The 18,109-nt window shown below is 34.2% G+C and overlaps 1 protein-coding gene across 1 annotated transcript in view; it reads right to left on the minus strand.

Moving 5' to 3' along the window:
* LOC148609022 (uncharacterized) overlaps positions 1-18,109 on the minus strand; it is a 60,073-nt gene that overhangs the window by 25,910 nt on the left and 16,054 nt on the right. Inside the window, exons 16-34 of the mRNA XM_088540506.1 lie at positions 17,407-17,559; positions 16,911-16,976; positions 13,281-13,424; positions 12,799-12,942; positions 12,377-12,520; positions 11,865-12,155; positions 11,040-11,246; positions 7,312-7,455; positions 6,833-7,033; positions 5,991-6,178; positions 5,597-5,738; positions 4,753-5,228; positions 3,089-3,356; positions 2,704-2,793; positions 2,008-2,180; positions 1,648-1,745; positions 1,147-1,378; positions 865-987; positions 160-347 (exon numbers count right to left, since the gene is read on the minus strand). Coding sequence (XP_088396632.1) covers positions 160-347; positions 865-987; positions 1,147-1,378; positions 1,648-1,745; positions 2,008-2,180; positions 2,704-2,793; positions 3,089-3,356; positions 4,753-5,228; positions 5,597-5,738; positions 5,991-6,178; positions 6,833-7,033; positions 7,312-7,455; positions 11,040-11,246; positions 11,865-12,155; positions 12,377-12,520; positions 12,799-12,942; positions 13,281-13,424; positions 16,911-16,976; positions 17,407-17,559 — 3,472 coding nt within the window. The remainder of the gene's footprint in view (positions 1-159; positions 348-864; positions 988-1,146; positions 1,379-1,647; positions 1,746-2,007; positions 2,181-2,703; positions 2,794-3,088; positions 3,357-4,752; positions 5,229-5,596; positions 5,739-5,990; positions 6,179-6,832; positions 7,034-7,311; positions 7,456-11,039; positions 11,247-11,864; positions 12,156-12,376; positions 12,521-12,798; positions 12,943-13,280; positions 13,425-16,910; positions 16,977-17,406; positions 17,560-18,109) is intronic.

An 18,109-nucleotide genomic window follows, 5' to 3' on the forward strand; every position in this document is an offset into this window, starting at 1 on the left:
GGTAATTACCTAGTAGCAATCCAATTTGTTCACTATAAACTCATTCTTTCTGTAGTACGTCAAATCAATATAAAAATAAAATTATGACGTTAATATAGATATAATTAAATGTAGCACAAGCAATAACAGAGATAAAACCATTAGAGAAAATAGTTTTACCTTTAGAACTAGTGATCCCTCCTTATTACTGCCAAGGTCTTTTATGTTCAGATGAAGTATGTAATCCTGCATAACTTCATAATCTAGTTCAGTAGACAGTGTGACCAAAGCATTCAATGTTGATAATGTGAACAGTTCTGCACCTGGAATACTACTTTCCACCATAGGTACTGAGTCAATCAGACATTCTAAAAATGACCATACAAGAGGCATTGAAACAGTAAATGTTAGATTGTTTATTAAAAAAAATGTAAAAATTTAAATCTTAAAGATTTTCAAATAATAAATTCAATTTAAAATGTAAATAATTGATAAAAGACAAATGCAGTAAGTTTTTATTACAGGAGGGGTATATCTATTGGAAATGGGTAAATTTCTATTAGGAAAGAGGATTGAGACAATGGAGAATGGGGGGGTGGTGGTATATGAAGTAAATGGGAAGTTTATACCATTCAAGAGCTGTATCAGGGGAAAACAACCACACTGAAAAAAAATTATAGTAGTAACAATAAAAAGATTCAACAATTATATTAGATTATACAGGTATTTAAAAACATCTGAGTAGCAAACATAATGCATAAGCATTTAACAAAATGCATGAAATACAATCGAAAATAATGATAAATTACCTATCAAAGTTTCATGATTTAATCAAACACCATACATCCTACTGATATTAAAGTGTAACATCATATAAAAACATACCGACATAGGAAACATTTAGCCCGTATATTTCCCTGTATGTGTATGTAGGTTGCTCAGGAGTATTGGCAAGATTTCTGTTGGCATTCGTGTCTTCCTTCAATATAAAATGTCTCGCTTCGTTCCCTACGAATAAAAACAATATTCCTTTAATGTTGTATGCAAAACAAACGATTCTTGCATTTCATTTCGTATTTTGTATTTGAAACATACTTCAAGGTAATCGAATTGAATTATTAAGACATTTGATCAATTGTTATAGTGCTACCCATTATTGTATACTACCTGTTGTCAATTCCACTTGATACGATGGTCCTGTATGATAAACATCCCACGCCGGAAATTCTCCAACGATTGCGTTTGTATGAACATTTTCATTTACGTAGAACTTATAATGAAACGGAGGGTCATCGCCGTCATGTATAGACAGATACACATTCTCTAAACGTATCAAAAGTTCTGATGAACATCCTTGTCTCTCCGCGTGGAATATCTCAAACAGGTATGTTTCTCCAATCTGTAATATGGCAAGGATTAATTAGAATTTTTTTTTTTCAAAGGTAAGCTGTATTAAACATTTTATTCATTAAGACCCATTAAGATTTTCCTGCACTTCAATAAATATCATGAGAATAGGTATGGTGTATATGTCATGCATTTAACTGTATTTGCAGAATACCTGCCTATTATAAAATGACATCCGAAACATGCATGAAGAAGTTTTTGGAAACTCCTTATTTATTTAGTGATAGGAACAAGAAATTGAATCATAATTATACCACAAACCTTCATCGGTAGTTTAAATGCAGAAGAAGGTTTTGGATGCATGTTAGTGCATTCTCCATCTATAACATCACCTTCAAATTTCGCAAACATACCATTATCTGTTAAAAAAGGATATGTGAACCGCTATCATAGAGTAAATTGGAGATTTGAATTCTTTAAGGTAAACAAAAACTTTAGTTTACTAAATTCATCTAAAATTAATACAGACATAAACAAATTTTATTATTAACAACTGTCCTTCGTCTTTTTAAGGTTTAAATGTCTTTTTCATAAATGTTTATACCATCAAACCGAAAATTCGTATTTCTTAGAGGGAGTAAACACCACGGGATATCTTTTTAATATAAAAATCACACTTGCCTTTTGCAATTGAGAGGTCGATTACTTGACAAGCTATTTGCCCTGATGTCCTGTCCGCTATCAATTCCACAATGAGCTGTTTATCAATAAACAACCAAAATTCATCCCCACCTCCTATTGTTATTTTCTCTGTTCCTGAGTACTTTATTCCTGTCCTGATCGTTGACGTAAAACTGTAAATAGTTACCAGTTATTAGCTTTACGTATTTCATCATCTTAATTTTTTCTTAGCACAAGATTTTCATGAACAGACAAGAATTAATAATCTTTTGGCGTATAATAACTTGTACAAGTTGACGAATTAATGTTTGAATAAAAAAAAAATGTTTTTTTTTGTTTGTTTTTTTTTTTTTTTTTTGCATAAAACTAAAAGTACAGGTTTGCCCTGTTCTTTCTATTTGGAATGTTAGTGTATTTATTACTTGAACTAAAGAATCGATTTTTTAAGTAATCTCCAATGCGGCAAATATTTTTGGGCCAAAAAGTTCGTAATTAAGGTTGTGAATCTTAAGAACACGTGTAATTTGAATGCAGAAAATTACTTCTAAACTATACCGGCAATCGACAGTTGAGGTGATCTGTTTAGATGCTTACAAAACAGCTGGTGTTGAGACTTTTCGCGAAATACTTTTATCTATAAATTGCTATATTTTCTTCTATTGAAAGAAGAAGCAATTGTTTAAACTCAATACTTACGCAAAATTGTGTAGCCCTCCTGAACAGTCTATTTGTCCCTCTGATTCATAACCAAAGTTGTCTAGAGGATAGAACTTATCAGACCAAAACCTGTCAAACACAAAATTTCATATTTAATTAAATATTCCAAATGTGTTTTTCCTAGACTGCAGTCCATTGATTTCAGCAGTGTATTTTACTTCCTGGTGGTTTGTATTGTATAGTAAGTATCAATAAAAATTTCACCTTGAAAATACAAAAAAAAAAGGATGATGAGAGCGTACCTGTAAATAGCCCCTTTTTAATGGATAAGGTACCAAGATAATGAACATTTATTAAACATTATAATTAAAATAGTCAAGCAACCATTTATAGTAAGTGATTGTAATAACATTCAAATACGTACATATGAACAGTTGCTGATGTCACATCGGTGTCATGCTTCAGAACAAGCTCATCATTTTTGACGTGGTTGGATGTAGAAGATCTGAACCAATCAGAAACCGTATCAGATGTCGGATCATCAGAAAATGCCAACCACGAGCCCAGTGGACTGACAACGTGGTATGGACTCCTAGGCAGCAAACCGGTCGTTGTAGAAAAATCATCGTTTCCAGCGCTGAAATCGTAGTATACTATATCTACAACAACGTCTGTTGATCCAATGGATGGGTCTTAAAATGAAATAAAGTCGAAGTATAACAATAGTTTGAAAAAAAAACGGTTTTGCAATAAAAACGTCCTTTGGCATAGGAAACAATAAATTTCCCGTTTCAAAGAGCATGATACAAAGTCCCTTAAGGAAGTTCGCTGCTCATGTTCAGCCATTTTCGTCAGACTTCGGACTCCTCTGGTTTTATCCATTTCATAGCCAGATAGTAGTACCCCAGTGACCCTCACTTTCTTTTCATAATTTCATTAAACACACTTAAATTTTATTTGAGAAGATTTTTTTCATGAAATCCTTGTTACTTCTGTGCTTTTAATAGATAGACCTTACTTAGACAAAACCTATTTTTCCCGCCTTTGAATCATATCTCAAAATTGGGCATACTGAGCCATATTTTGTCCACTTATATTGATCAAACATGAAAAAAAATACTAAACGATTTCACAACGTCCTTGTTATTCTTAAACAGAGCAGAGAATATCCTCAATACATTCGATATTTTTAATTAGTATAAAGTTTAACTGTAGAACTTGTTTATTGTTCGGACAAAATGACTTGCATGCAAAAAACGTTATAAATATACCAAGGAAACTATAGTAACGTCCAGTCATTTGTCCGTCTCTCCATCAGGTTTCGTCTATGACTTCCGGTATGTTTACTTTACTGGTACATATATGTCACATGTCACATATGTCACTGTACACTGGAACGATGACAGTGTTGGTGCACATAAGGTCCTCGAGTGTATTCACCAACCCAGTAGTCAGACTTGTCAGAGCCCGAATTCTATCTGATTTCATTCGTCATTTTTGACAAAACTTACTGTATTACAAGATTTCAAAATAAACCAATTACTGAGGCTTCATTCCTTCTATTACACATGGTAAAACATCTCGCTGATTGTTTAAGGCTTCCTTTTTCGATAATTTTGGTATTGAGTACTTCTTGTATACAAATATTTTTTGACTTATATCTTCTTATATCATCCATATACTTGATGCTAATGCTGATGATGAGAGATAACTCCTTGAAACACGTATAAAGCCTATCAAAATTAACAATTTATTTGATTGGTATTTTCGTAATTTATAACCACTGGGTTGATGTCACTGCTTTTGGTCCTAAGGTCTTGGATGGTATTAACCGACACAGTAGTCAGACTTGTGTGATACCGAATTATATCAGACTTTAGTTGTCATATTTATCTTAATTTAAATTACAAATTTCAAGATTTAGATCTTCCCATATATTTGATGCTAATGCTGCTAATATATATATAATTAGCATTTTTGCAATCTACTCATATTTTTGTAAATGCGAAATATGACAAATCTGCATATAACTATATGTCGCTCAGGTTAATGAAAACATGGTTTAAATCAAACAAAATAAATAATTACTTCCGGGTGAAGATGTTATTGACGGAGTGCTGATAAACAAAGGCAGGCTGCTTGCACTAGTGTACCCATCTATTCTGGTTTTTATAGTACATTCGTATGATGTCAATGACAGTAACCCATCACTGCTTGTAAATGTAACTTCCGCCTCATAATAAGATGCTGTATTACAATTAGACATATCAGCAGTCGATCTTATACATGATCGAGTACACCCTGCATTGTTCACTAAACCGTTTGAATCTAAGCAATCTGCCCCACAGTCTGTTGTAGAGATAGGTGTCTTGTCTATAGGCGTCGGGGTACACGGGTTACTGCATTGAATGGTCTTAGAGGATGTATCAATGTACAGACATTCATCTACACAAGTAGGTCCATTGTAATATGTGGCATAGCAGTAGCGAGGGAGTTGGGCCGTCACCCGAACTATCTTCTCTAGTGTACTGGCAGTGGTGCTGGTGCAGCTAATTAGATAATCCCTAGAAGATAATAGATTGTTCTGAATAACCTGTCAAAACATCATATGATTAGCCTATTATGCTTCATAGATTAAGTACAAAACCTTGTTTTATAATGTAAATACATGTATGTCAAAACACTCTCTATTTGATTCTGATATATAACCTTACGTAAGATCAGATAGGTTTATTATAACGCTTCTTTATGGGTTAGGGTTACTAAAATTGCACATCCTTAAAACTAGACAAAAATATTGCATAAACAACATTAAAAAGCCTTTTTGAGAAATATCAAGTAAAAGTAAGATACCACATGTTAATAATGGTATAGAGAAATTATCATCTATGGGAGGGAGAAAAGAATTCTTAACATGAACAGTGTAGCTCACCAGACTTCATACGTTGCACCACTTGCAGCAATCGTCGTACTGGTAGAGTTATCACCAAACAACTCGAACATGAATTTAGGACGGTCCCATTTGATTGTCATACGTGTACTCGTCACCCCATGTGATTTTAGACTTTGAGCGGCTGAAACATTATTCGGAATATTTACACAAACTATTTTAAAAACATAATTCAACAAAATGCAAGAATAAAAGGATCGTGTGTTTCTGTCTGACATCTATCTATTCAACACAAGCCTTGAAGGTAGTGCGTTCATTGAGAACCCTAATAAATAATAATTTCTTTATGGTGTCAACGTATGTTGCAATTTGAAATATTTTACAGGGCTTATGTGTGTCACATGGTTTAGTTCATTTTAATTATTTTTATACTTACTACACTGAAAACGTTTTTTATCTATATTCTGGTAATACAATGGATCTGATTCTTTTGTAGGGGATAGGAACACTCCAGTAACTCCCGTAGGGGATGAACACTTGGTGTCTGACGAAAGTGCATTTTTAATACCCATTAAACTCTCAATAGTACCACAATTACAACCTAATGGGTTATCACTGAAATTTCTGTAAAAAAAAACGTAAATTATTTAAAGGATCTAGAATATCATGCTAGCTGCTCTCGTCATTCTTATCCGAATTAAAGTTTACTCTTCTTTCGGCGCCTTGTCACTATTTATTGGCGGGAGTTCATATTGCAAGTGCTATATTTTTTGTGTACTGCTTTGTTTTCCTTATGTTCAGTGTTTCCATGTATTTGTTATTATGTTATTTACGTTATATTATGTTATTTGTCTATGTTTCTGTGTTTTGGAAGGTCTTTGGGTTCTGTACTTCTATTTTGATGGTACGGTATGTTTTTTTTTCAGATACTCATCTTAATAGAGCTGTTTCTAGTCGTTATCAGCTCTGTATATCAACATTGAGAGAATATGAGCAATGCTTTTATTCATAAGTGAGGAATTTTCATTCATATTATCAAATAACAACAGAGAATTTGGCTTTTGCTGACTAAACTTAGAATACTATAGAAATCATGTGTTGCAGTAAAACATAACAAATGATTCCAAAGCAATCGACTAAAATATTTACGGAGAAGAAATCATAATTTATTAAGTTTAAGTGGTAGATTTAACATTATCGTGCTTTTCTGATAATCAACAATAATAATAAATTGTTATTATAAACCGTAAAATAAATTTTCAATTAATAATGGCTTACATGGTGCTAAGTTTTTCAGAAGATTGGATCGTTCCTAAACTTTCTATTTTGTTATTTTGCAGGTTTAAGGTTTCGAGTGATGGTAAATTAATGGCTGGAAAGTATGGCACAAGGTTATTACTCAGGTCAATTTTCTTCAGTTTATCCAATCCAGTGAATGAACCATCGTGTATTTTCTGTATAATGTTGTTATGCATGTCACTGAAAATATATAATTTTTTAGAATAGACTTATTGTGGGAAAATTTTAGGAGGATGTCTTGAAGCTAGTTTTAATCTATAGCTCTTTTGTAAAATAGTTCATTAATGTAACAATTTGTTATGGTTGCTTTTCATGTAACATATAAAACTATAATCAAGGAAAATTCAATTTACATTTTTACCCTCATATTTAGATATTTTTATTATCTTTCCTTCACACTTGAAATACAGAGAAAATCTGTTATATCAAATAAAGCATTTGAAGTATTACGTACGTACATTGAAACAATATGTGTCACTGTTGTAAATAGATCATCAGCTATTTCAGTTAGCTTATTGTTGTATATAACCAGCGATTTAAGTTGTGTCTGTCCATTCAATGAACCTTTAGGTATCTTTGTTATAATGTTATTATGTAGATATCTGAAAACAAAGAAAACAACGTGTTCAATGAAAAGAAATGAAGTCAAACCAATTCGTTTACAACTTTGATAATCTATGGGAAGGAATACCCAGAGAGAAAACCCAACCCGCCAGAGTGGAAGTTTGACGTTGCGCTAACAACCCAGCTCTTTAAAAAAAGAACCTGTTACAAAAACCAGAAACGCTGAAGAAACCCAAAATAGTTGTAATGTTGAGAAATCAAATATGACACATTTGGGGGAAAGCCGAAAGGAAGCCCCAAAGCCAATAGGATCCATAGTATCGCCAAAACTGAATATATACATAGAATGCTGGAACGTTACAACAATGGCAGACATGGCAAACAACAGCACAGGTAGCAAAAGAAATGAAAAACTATGGTATTTACATACTAGGTATAAGTGAGAGTAGATGGAAGGGATCAGGTGAAACCAAATTTCAAAACGGAGACACAGTGATACATGTAGGAGATGTTGAAGAACATCAAGTCAGTGGAGTAGCAATAATGATGAGTGAAAGAGCCAAGAAATCACTGATGGAATGGAAACCCATTAATAATAGAACAATAAAAGCAAGATGTTATTCAAAGTATGAGAAGTTGACAGTTATACAAGCTTACGCACCAACAAATGATGCTAGAGAGGAAGAGAAACAGGAATTTTACCATCAACTACAAGATAGTGTATCAGGCTGTAATAAACATGACATGCTTATTGTTATGGGTGACATGAACGCAAAGATAAGCAAAGATAACAGTCATATGCAAGAGGTGTTAGGAAAGCATGGATGTGGGACGATAAACAAAAATGACGAATTATTATGCAATTTCTGCCAAATGAATGGCCTCATCATAACGAACTCTATATTTCCACACAGAGAAATACACAAGATAACTTGGAAATTCCCTGATGGAAAAACTGCAAACCAGATCGATCATGTGATGGTAAGAGGGGATATGAGGACATCAATACTAGACACAACAGAAATGAGAGGAGCAGATGTTTACAGTGACCATTACTTAGTAAGAACAAAGATCAAAATCAAACTGTCAAAAAACAAAGGTGACATGGACAAAAACAAAGGTGACAAGGATAAAAACAAAAGTGACAAAGACAAAAACAAAGGTGACAAGGATAAAAACAAAAGAGAAAGATATGATCTTAACAAGCTCAAAAGTGTGGATGTAAGGAAAAAGTACAACATCGAAGTGAGAAATAGATTCCAAATACTGGAAGACCCATTATTGAAATATGAATATGAATATCAAGATATACAATGAGGCAGCTAAGCAAATATTGGTCAGAAGTGAAAAGACCAGCAAACCATGGATTACCAACGAAACATGGAAAAGGGTTGAAGAAAGAAAAGAAATCAAAATCAAAATAGAAGGTGCAAGATCTGAAAGAATAAAAGTAGAACTAAATGAAGAATACAACCAGAAGATGTTAAGAAAAGTGCTCGAGAGGATAAAAGGAGCTGGTACAACAAGATGACTGAAGATGCAGAAAAAGCAGTAGAAAATAGCAGAAGCAAAGAGTTATGTAAAATTACTAAGATACTTACAGGTGAAAGAAAGAGGCAACACAATGGAGTAAAAAGCAAAGAAGGAGAACTAAAATCAGAAAGAACGGATATACTTAATTGATCGGTAGAACATTTTGGTGAGGTGCTAAATAGACAAGAACCGCATCATCCCATATCGATGTAGATCAGATAGAGGAAATAGATGATATAGTTTAGGGGAGTGGACAATAACAGAGCTTAAAAGAGACACAAAGTGGCAAGTCAGCAGGAATAGATAGCGTAACACCAGAACTAATAAAGGCTGACATAGACCCAACAGCAGGGAAAATGACAGATACATTTAACAACTTATGGAAAGAAGAAAAGTGGCCATCAGACTGGAAGAAAAGAAGTTATTTGCAAGATTTTTAAGAAGGGTGATAGGACAGATTTTAACAACTGGAGGGGAGTAACTCTTTTACCTCTGCTTGGTAAAGTATTCTGCAAAATGTTGAAATAAAGGATCAAGGAAGGAATCGACAAAAGATTAAGGAATGAGCAGACAGGTTTTAGACCAAAGAAAGGAACAATCGAACAGATATTTATCCTTAGAAACATACTTGAGCAAACAAATGAATGGAGGTCACCACTTTACATACATTTTATAGACTTTGAAAAGGCATTTGAGTCAGTCCATCGCGAGGGTCTATGGAAGATCACGAAGAGCTACGGAATACCATGCAAGATCATAAGAACCATAAAAGAAATATATATAGGATTTAAATGTACCATCATTGATAAAGGAGAAACATCAGAGTGGTTTAAGATAAAAACAGGTGTGAAGCAAGGTTGTGTAATGTCAGGTTTTCTTTTAGACTGGATCATTCAAAAAATAACTGCAGACAAGGCTAGATGGTTAAGATGGAATTTTAACACAATTCTAGAAGATCTTGACTTTGCTGATGACATAGCACTTCCTCCTCGAAATTCATGAGAAAACGCAGATATTAACAACAGAAGCTGCAAGAATTGGAATGAAGCTCAACCCTAAAAAAATGTAAAACCCTGAGATCACAGCATACAAAGAACAAAGAGCTGATAAATATACAAGTTCACTTACCTGGGAGCAGTCGTGGACAAAGAAAAAGGAGGAAGTAGCGACATAAAAAATAGAATACAGAAAGCAAGAGGGGTATTCCACCGCCTAAGAAACATATAGTATGCAATAGGAATAGTGCAAAGAAGAAAACTTCACTTGTATAAATCATTGGTAAGACCTGTACTACTGTATGGATGTGACACGTGGAAACTCACAAACCAAGAAGAAAAGAAATTAAATACTGTAGAACACCAATGCCTATGAAAAATCCTTAAAATAAGATGGCAAAGTAGAACATCAAACAAGACAGTAAACGAAATTGCCAACACCATAAACGTCAGTTGTGAAATAAGAAGAAGATGGACATGGATAGGACACATTTTAAGAGGCGAAAGGGATAACAACAGTAATGTAGCACTCCAATGGGCGCCAGAAGGGACAAAAACAACATGGAGAAGAACAACAGAGAAAGCAACAAGGATTGACAAGTTGGAACACGGCCAGAACAGCAGCACATGATAGGAAAGAGTGGACAGCCTGTGTGAAGGCCTCATGCGACTTCTGGCGCGGAGAGATTTAAGGTTAAGGTATGGAAGTTCGTTTACAGATATTAGGCGGAACATAACTATGTAAAATATAAAATTATGTTAAATTATGTTATTATGACTGTTATACATGTATTGTAGTATCACAATACATGTATATCACAAAAACGGTTGACCACATCACAGTCACATTACAAAATCTGGTCTATGAGATGATGAACAAATTTTTGTATCCAATCAGAAAGGGTGATACTTCTGAAATTACATTATAAGCTTATGACATGCTCTTCATCAATATACAAGTCGCAGTTAGAAAAAAGAATATATATTTAAGTGTGTTCTTGTTGACAATGCTGCTTTCCAGATATTTGTACATTGGCTAAATACAGACAGAAATTCTAGTGAAAATTAATTGTTTAAAAAAAATAACGACTTACACATGTTCAGGAGTGGCATCTTTGAGAGCCTTTGGATAAGTTGTTAGGTTATTATTCTGAAGATACAAGTCAGTCACGCTCACATTACGAAATGCGTTGATGGCGATGTGTGTAAGTTGGTTATTATCTAAGTAGAGTTTTGATATTGATGAAGTTCCACCAAATATTGAAGTTGATAGTGATGTTAGTTGGTTAGTATTCAAGTTTCTGAAATAAAATAAGAGAAAAACGGGACTTTGTCTTCGATTAGCTTAAATCTGCTGTAACAATAACCATAATTTACTTAACAAAATAAACAATGCCTTAAATATTTTTTTAACAAAGTCATATCATGTGTAAATTAATACAGTGCCGTTGTATGATTTTGACTATATTCGTGTAGTGTTATGTTACCAAATCTCACTGATAAGTATGCATGTATTCGTATTAACTGTGGTAAGTATGATCGGTATATACTTACCTGAGGAAAATTATTTTGTTCTACCCAAGTTTTTTCTCGTGCAAGCATATGCCAGGCGTGCTCATCGACTTACGAGGAATGGGTCTGTAGCATGATTTCATTGTACTTTTTTTTATATTTTCGTATTAAATGTACAATCTTTTTTTTCGTATGTTGTCCTTTTTGAAATTCTTGTTTTGTCCGGAAGCATTCGCTCGGGTATCTGTACTATGTAATATTGTCTGCTTATTCTCAATTTTAATAATTACAATGCTTGCCAATGGTTTCTTTTGTTTAAAATTACGCATTCACATAGAAAAATATCTACATTGTTTATATTTCTGGTGATAATTTACCCCAAAAAGTGGTTTTATAATCAAACTTACAAACGACCTTTAGTTCCGATAACTGTGACGTCATAGAAAGCACTTTTTTGTATGCTTAATATTTGAGAGTTACTCATTAGTACTTCATTAGCATTGAATTTATAAAATGCGAACGACGGCAAGGTTCCAATGGACATGCCACTGAGTACAATATCTCCTACTGTTAAATCGGAAAACGCATAGGAATCGATTTTTCGTAGCTGGTTATTAGACAACGATAAAGTATGGCTAATAGTCGAAGTTTTAAACGCATTGGATCCTATTGATGAAATTCGGTTGTTTGCAAGAGATCTGCAATGTAAAATCAAAGTACAAAGGAATATTAAAATAACGTAGTGCTTATAGAAGTATAATATACATAAAAAAAAACATCAAACTTTAAAAAGTCGTTATTTTCCGAGATAATGAGACAAGGGAGAATTCGTTACAAATATTGATCAAAGCAACAATTCAGCATATAATTAAGTTATTCTTATTCGTGTTAAAAATAAACAGAATTGAAGATACAATACAACTGAAGTGCTGTAAAATTGACGAATGCTCCGGATGGTATGGAACTGATTCTGTTGTCAACAAATGATATCGTTTTTCCTATATTCAGGTTGTTAAAATCTCCACCATTAGGTAACCAGTATAGTCTGTTTGATGCAAACGATCTAGAAAATCAAATTGAAACTCTGAGTAAACCGCGGGATTGCAAGACATATTGCTATAATTTACGACGTAAATTTTTAGGAACTTACAAATATAGTCCACGTTTATGTTTTGGATATAAGGCTTAAACGAACGACTCATTGACCATTCGTTTTGACTCGACTTATCAAGGCATTGCCTAATAGAGTAAGGTTTTGCCTGTCCTGAACTTTTGAATAATAAATAAGCGTATACAAAATATATTATTTATTGATTGTTTACTCCATATCTATCAACTTACAATGACACCATCGAAGATATATGGGAAAAGGTTCCATCTTCTATCCATCCAATATGATTGTTTGCAAATGAAACAGATCCTGTCAGTGGACAATTGCAAAAGTGTACTTTCTTAAGTTGTGGTATTTTGTTATAATCAAGGTTTCTACAAAAAAACAAGAACTTCCAATATTATTAACTCTGTTCCTAACGAAATCGAATCATTTCCACGGTCGTTAGTTCTATATAGCATACACCCAGGATACTCTGATAGTTCAGCATGATTACTGGCATGTCTGGCGTTAGTTGTTCACCGTTTCCGTTATCCTTAATGTCTTTACACAAACGTATTAATATTTATTTTTAAATTCTAATTATTTTGTTGACATGCATCAATCAAAATCGTCAAAAAAGGAACATTACCAGAAAAATTACACTTCAATGAATACAGACCCGCCAATTTCCCTTCATGTCATGATATAAGTATAAGTGCTTAGGACTTACAGGTCAGTCAGACTGGTGCAGTTCACAAAAGCATTGTATGGGAGGAAATCAATCTGGTTATTCTGTAATTCTAAAGTCGTCAGTTTCTCCAAGTAAGAAAACTGGTATTCATGGATAAATCTAAATCTGTTGTTATGCAGTCTCCTACCAAAACAAAACAAACTCTCTTGCTGCACTGTACGAACAGTGCATACTTAACCAGACCAGCAGTAAATACATAACCGACGATTGTCGTACTATAGAAACACGTTAATAAAGACATTGCAGTACTACAGGAACACTTAACCGGTCCAGATGTAAAGGCATTATTGTATTGATGTGGATCAACAATAAAGATATTGTCGAACTGTAGAAACAGTTTACTGGACCAGCGGTAAGGATATTGTTGCACTGAAGAAACCCTTAACCACCATCAGTAGAGACATTATATTCTAACATAATTATAACCAGCCTTACATCACGCATGTAACATAATTGTAACCAGACTTGCATCACGCATCTATACTACTAAAGGAAGAGACCGATTTCTGTGAGTCGCAACTCATCTGAAACCTTACAATGTCGAATATATTTGTGATATGAGGTATAAATGAAGTGTTGTGTACTCCCTAAGATGTCTTTGAAACAATCTTTTTTTCTACTGAAAAAGGCGAATTTTCGGGAAAATATCCCAATTCAGAGACCGTCATTGGTCCATGTGTTATAATAGCTTTCGCGCATGCTCAATTGACGTACAGACCGGATTATGAGTACATATGTTTCACGAGTCTTGTACGTTCATTATTTTGCTTAATTAAACGACATCCTCCATTCGGAGATGCAAAAACTGTTCAGACATGGAAAGGCGTAGAACGTGTCGAAATAAATCTTCCCCCTCTATGTGTGAACACCTGCGCCCGAAGTCCTGACCCTTCCTCCTTTTTATGTGTAAACTGGCATGATTGGTAAACCCCCTACCCATTGCTTTGAATAAATATTGAATTATTTAAAATTTAAGAATTTATTATGCATCTTTTAACTGGAAGGAGCAGATTTTTCAGAAAATTAAAGGGTGGTCTACCAAGCTCCCCCTTCCTTTCCACCCCCTCCCCCGATAAAAAAACTAAACTAAAATAAAATAAAAAACGACTGGATCATCAATCACAAACAAACAAAAAATGACATTTTTACACATTTAGATGTAGTACCAAGTCCGAAAAGTTTATAGAATACATTTGTACATGTTGTTGTGTTTTATTACATTGTATGATAAAAAGTTCTGTTTGAGCAAAATGCAAAGGTCGGATAAAGTGTGAATGAAGCCCAAACTTTTTATTCTGCATTGAAATCAGCTGAGTGTCTGTCTGTCTGTCCGTTCGTCTCCCGGCGTTTTCCATTTCATAAAAAAACTTTGTACTGTTGTTAACACAAAAATACAGCAAGTTCGATTTTGAGCTAGGAAAAAAAATTCGAGTTAGCGAGAGACCACTATGACAACCTGCTTGAAAGCATTATTGAGCGTAATTCTTTGATAACTAACAGGAAATTTTGCAGAATAAAAGGACAAAATGCTAGAAAGCCCCCTTTAGACTTTTCTTGCAAATTCAACCATTAAAAAGTCACGAGCGAACAAGTCCCAGTTCGGGGATTATGCATATTTGTATATATACATATAAAAGGGTGGTTACGGAGTGAATGTCCGACTAAAAAAACTCACACGATACATTGGAAATAACAATATCAAGGAACAGGGCTTTAATGCCTCTTCTGCATCCTGATGTTGTATGAGGGTCTTCAACAATGAAAATAATGTTAATATCCTCAAACCACACCAACAAGGTCCCCTATAACGTGCACGTAAGCAGAATAAAAATAAAAATCAAGGTTACTCTCTTACTGTCCACTGGCCATGGAGTGAAAACTTGGGCGAAGCCTCGGGATAACCAGCAAATAGCACCAGGGTTACTGCTAATCTTGAATTAATCGATTGCTGCTAAAATACGTCATTGACGCAACGCATGTCTGGAGCGTCATATTGTTTATTGCAAGGGTATTTTAATGGAATTTGTTTTTTTCCTAAACGAGGCCTTATCAACGTTTAAAGTCTGTACTTAGGGAAACGCCATTTAACTTCCGTGGGGTGGAGGGGCTTGGTTTGTTTCTTTGATTGTTAATTGATTGATTGATTGATTGATTAATTGATTGATTGATTGATTGATTGATTGATTGATTGATTGATTGATTGATTGTTGGGGTTTAACGCCCGCGCAGCAATATTTCAGCTATATTCAGGTAATGAACAAGAAATGGACGATAAAATGAACATAAAATGATGAAATGAAAAATGGGATGGGACACAAGGATAATGCGGGGTGGCAAATTTTGATTGCCACTGGAAACAGGGAGAGGTGTGGCGGAGCCCTATGGTTCCTACTCCGGAAGAATACCACAGAAAGGTTCATTAACGTGCGAGGAACGTGGTACCTTTCCAAACACGTTGCACCACTATGGTTTGCGGTCAGGTTTTCCGTATTATGGCCTGACGACCCCAGAATGTTACATTCCAGGGTTACCCCATTCGACCACCTGGGGCTCACAACCCAGTTGCTCTGTGGGCAGAGCGCCCTAGCCCCGGCTAGGGTTCTGAGCACTATTTAGACGCATTTTACGACAAGCTTAGCGCTGCTGCAGGCCTATTCTTTTGGCACCCGGACCTGCACGGGTCTCTTTGATTGTTAAAAATATTTTGATCCTAACTTTGGAGAGAAGATAATTTGATAAGGAATAATTAAAAAATAAGTAATGTGAATAAAAAAAAATAATAATAATTGAACAAAACAGTACACCATTGATGTATGGTAGATGATCGTAGATCCTTTAGAACGATTTCTCATTATGTTTGGATTCGTCAAATTATCCACTTTGCTCAATCGACCGGCATTCTCAAGTGTAACATACTTATAACCAGACTTACACCAAACATATAATATAATTGTAACCAGACTTACACCAAACATATAACATAATTGTAACCAGACTTACACCACTCATATAACATAATTGTAAGCAGGCTTACATCACTCATATAACATAATTGTAACCAGACTTACACCACACATGCAACATAATTGTAACCAGGCTTACATCACTCATATAACATAATTGTAACCAGGCTTACATCACACATGCAACATAATTGTAACCAGGCTTACATCACACATATAACATAATTGTAACCAGGCTTACATCACACATGTAACATAATTGTAACCAGATTTACATCACACATGTAACTATATGAAGTAAAACGTGGATTTATTATTTTTGTTTATCGATGAGTTTCATTTTCAAGTGTTGTTTGCTTCTGGTTGCTTTTTTTTATTTCATTTCCAATAATTATGTTTTTGCTGAATTTGTTGACTGTATTCTTCAAACGATTCAATACAAATTTTATAGGAGTTTGGCTTTTTCCTTTCAAAACTGTTTGTTTCAAAATCCAAACTTTCAATGTGTTATTCTTAAACTACACATTCATTTCAGAAAATTTAATATAATTTATAAAGAAGAAGAAAAAGGACATGGACCATTCAATGGAAAATATCACGTCTTCATCTTAAAGGAATAAGTAAGATCTTTTTAGTGTTTACTCACAGGGCTTGTAGTTGACGCGGAAATGCATTGTCCTCAATGGCCAATAGCTTACAACCCCACATGTTCCTGCCAAATAAGAAAACAGAACGATTAAAATGACTCAAGTACAAAATGTAGGCTCACTTTACATTGTACTTTAGTGGACATCACTTTCTCTTCTGTGTACACCTTAATAACGTACAATGAACCTTTCAATACTGGTGCATGTTCGGAAAAAATGGAAATTATGTGCTCGTTTGAAGGCACTTGTCTGTTATTATATATCTTATCTGTCATGTAAAAATCCAATGCATATGATTACTTTTTCAATCGATACATGTACATGCATAATCTACTACCAAATACATTAGTAACACTAGCCTCATATCATTGTAGTGAATTATAAGTAATGCTTGTCCCTTATAATTACAGCAACAATAGACAATTGTCAGTAACAATAGATCCGTACAGTAAACTACATCATGACAGTGCATGTATCTCTGAGAGTAATACTTGCAGAGTTGTAAGTGTGGAGAGGTTGTTGAATGTGTTGGTTTCGATGAAGGTTATACTTGAGTAGTGGAGCCAGAGTATACGTATAGCCGATAACCTCTCCTTCGTTGTTAAAGCTTTAGGAACATGTTCCATCAAGTAACTACCACCAAGATTTCTGTGTGAGACATAAATACAAACAATGTTACAAATTTATTACACGATAATGTGGACATGAGGCTCGTTTTGAAGGAGCCAAGATATTTAAACACTGAATAATTAACCAATCATATAAAAAATGCATTCCAAATTTCAAACAATCGAATCGAATCAAATACGTCGAAAGTATAGGGGATGTATAAACGTAAGGATAGCTGTAAAACTTTATGCGCCCGACGTCTAAAGGAAGGGCAAAAGAAAATACACAATTTTTAAATGTACATGTAGTGTCGTATATTCCGTAATTCTATCAGTAATGTGTAGAAAAAAACCATGCTTTTTAAAGTTATATGGATTTCAGTGTACTTACGCAACTTAATTTTCGGAAAAAATATCCACGAAACATAAAAAAGATATGACTCGAACAATGATGTATGGCTTAAGGTCTATACAAAGGTACAAAGGGAAATCCATGAACAAGACAAACACCGGGAAGATCAAACGAACATCACAAGAAGAAGAAAATAAAGAACACACGGAATAACAAACATTTCGAATCCCACTAAAAT

This window comes from Perna viridis, chromosome 8, assembly GCF_037379345.1.
Source record: "Perna viridis isolate PV_CMFRI_1.1 ecotype Kerala chromosome 8, ASM3737934v1, whole genome shotgun sequence".
NCBI lineage: Eukaryota > Metazoa > Mollusca > Bivalvia > Mytilida > Mytilidae > Perna > Perna viridis.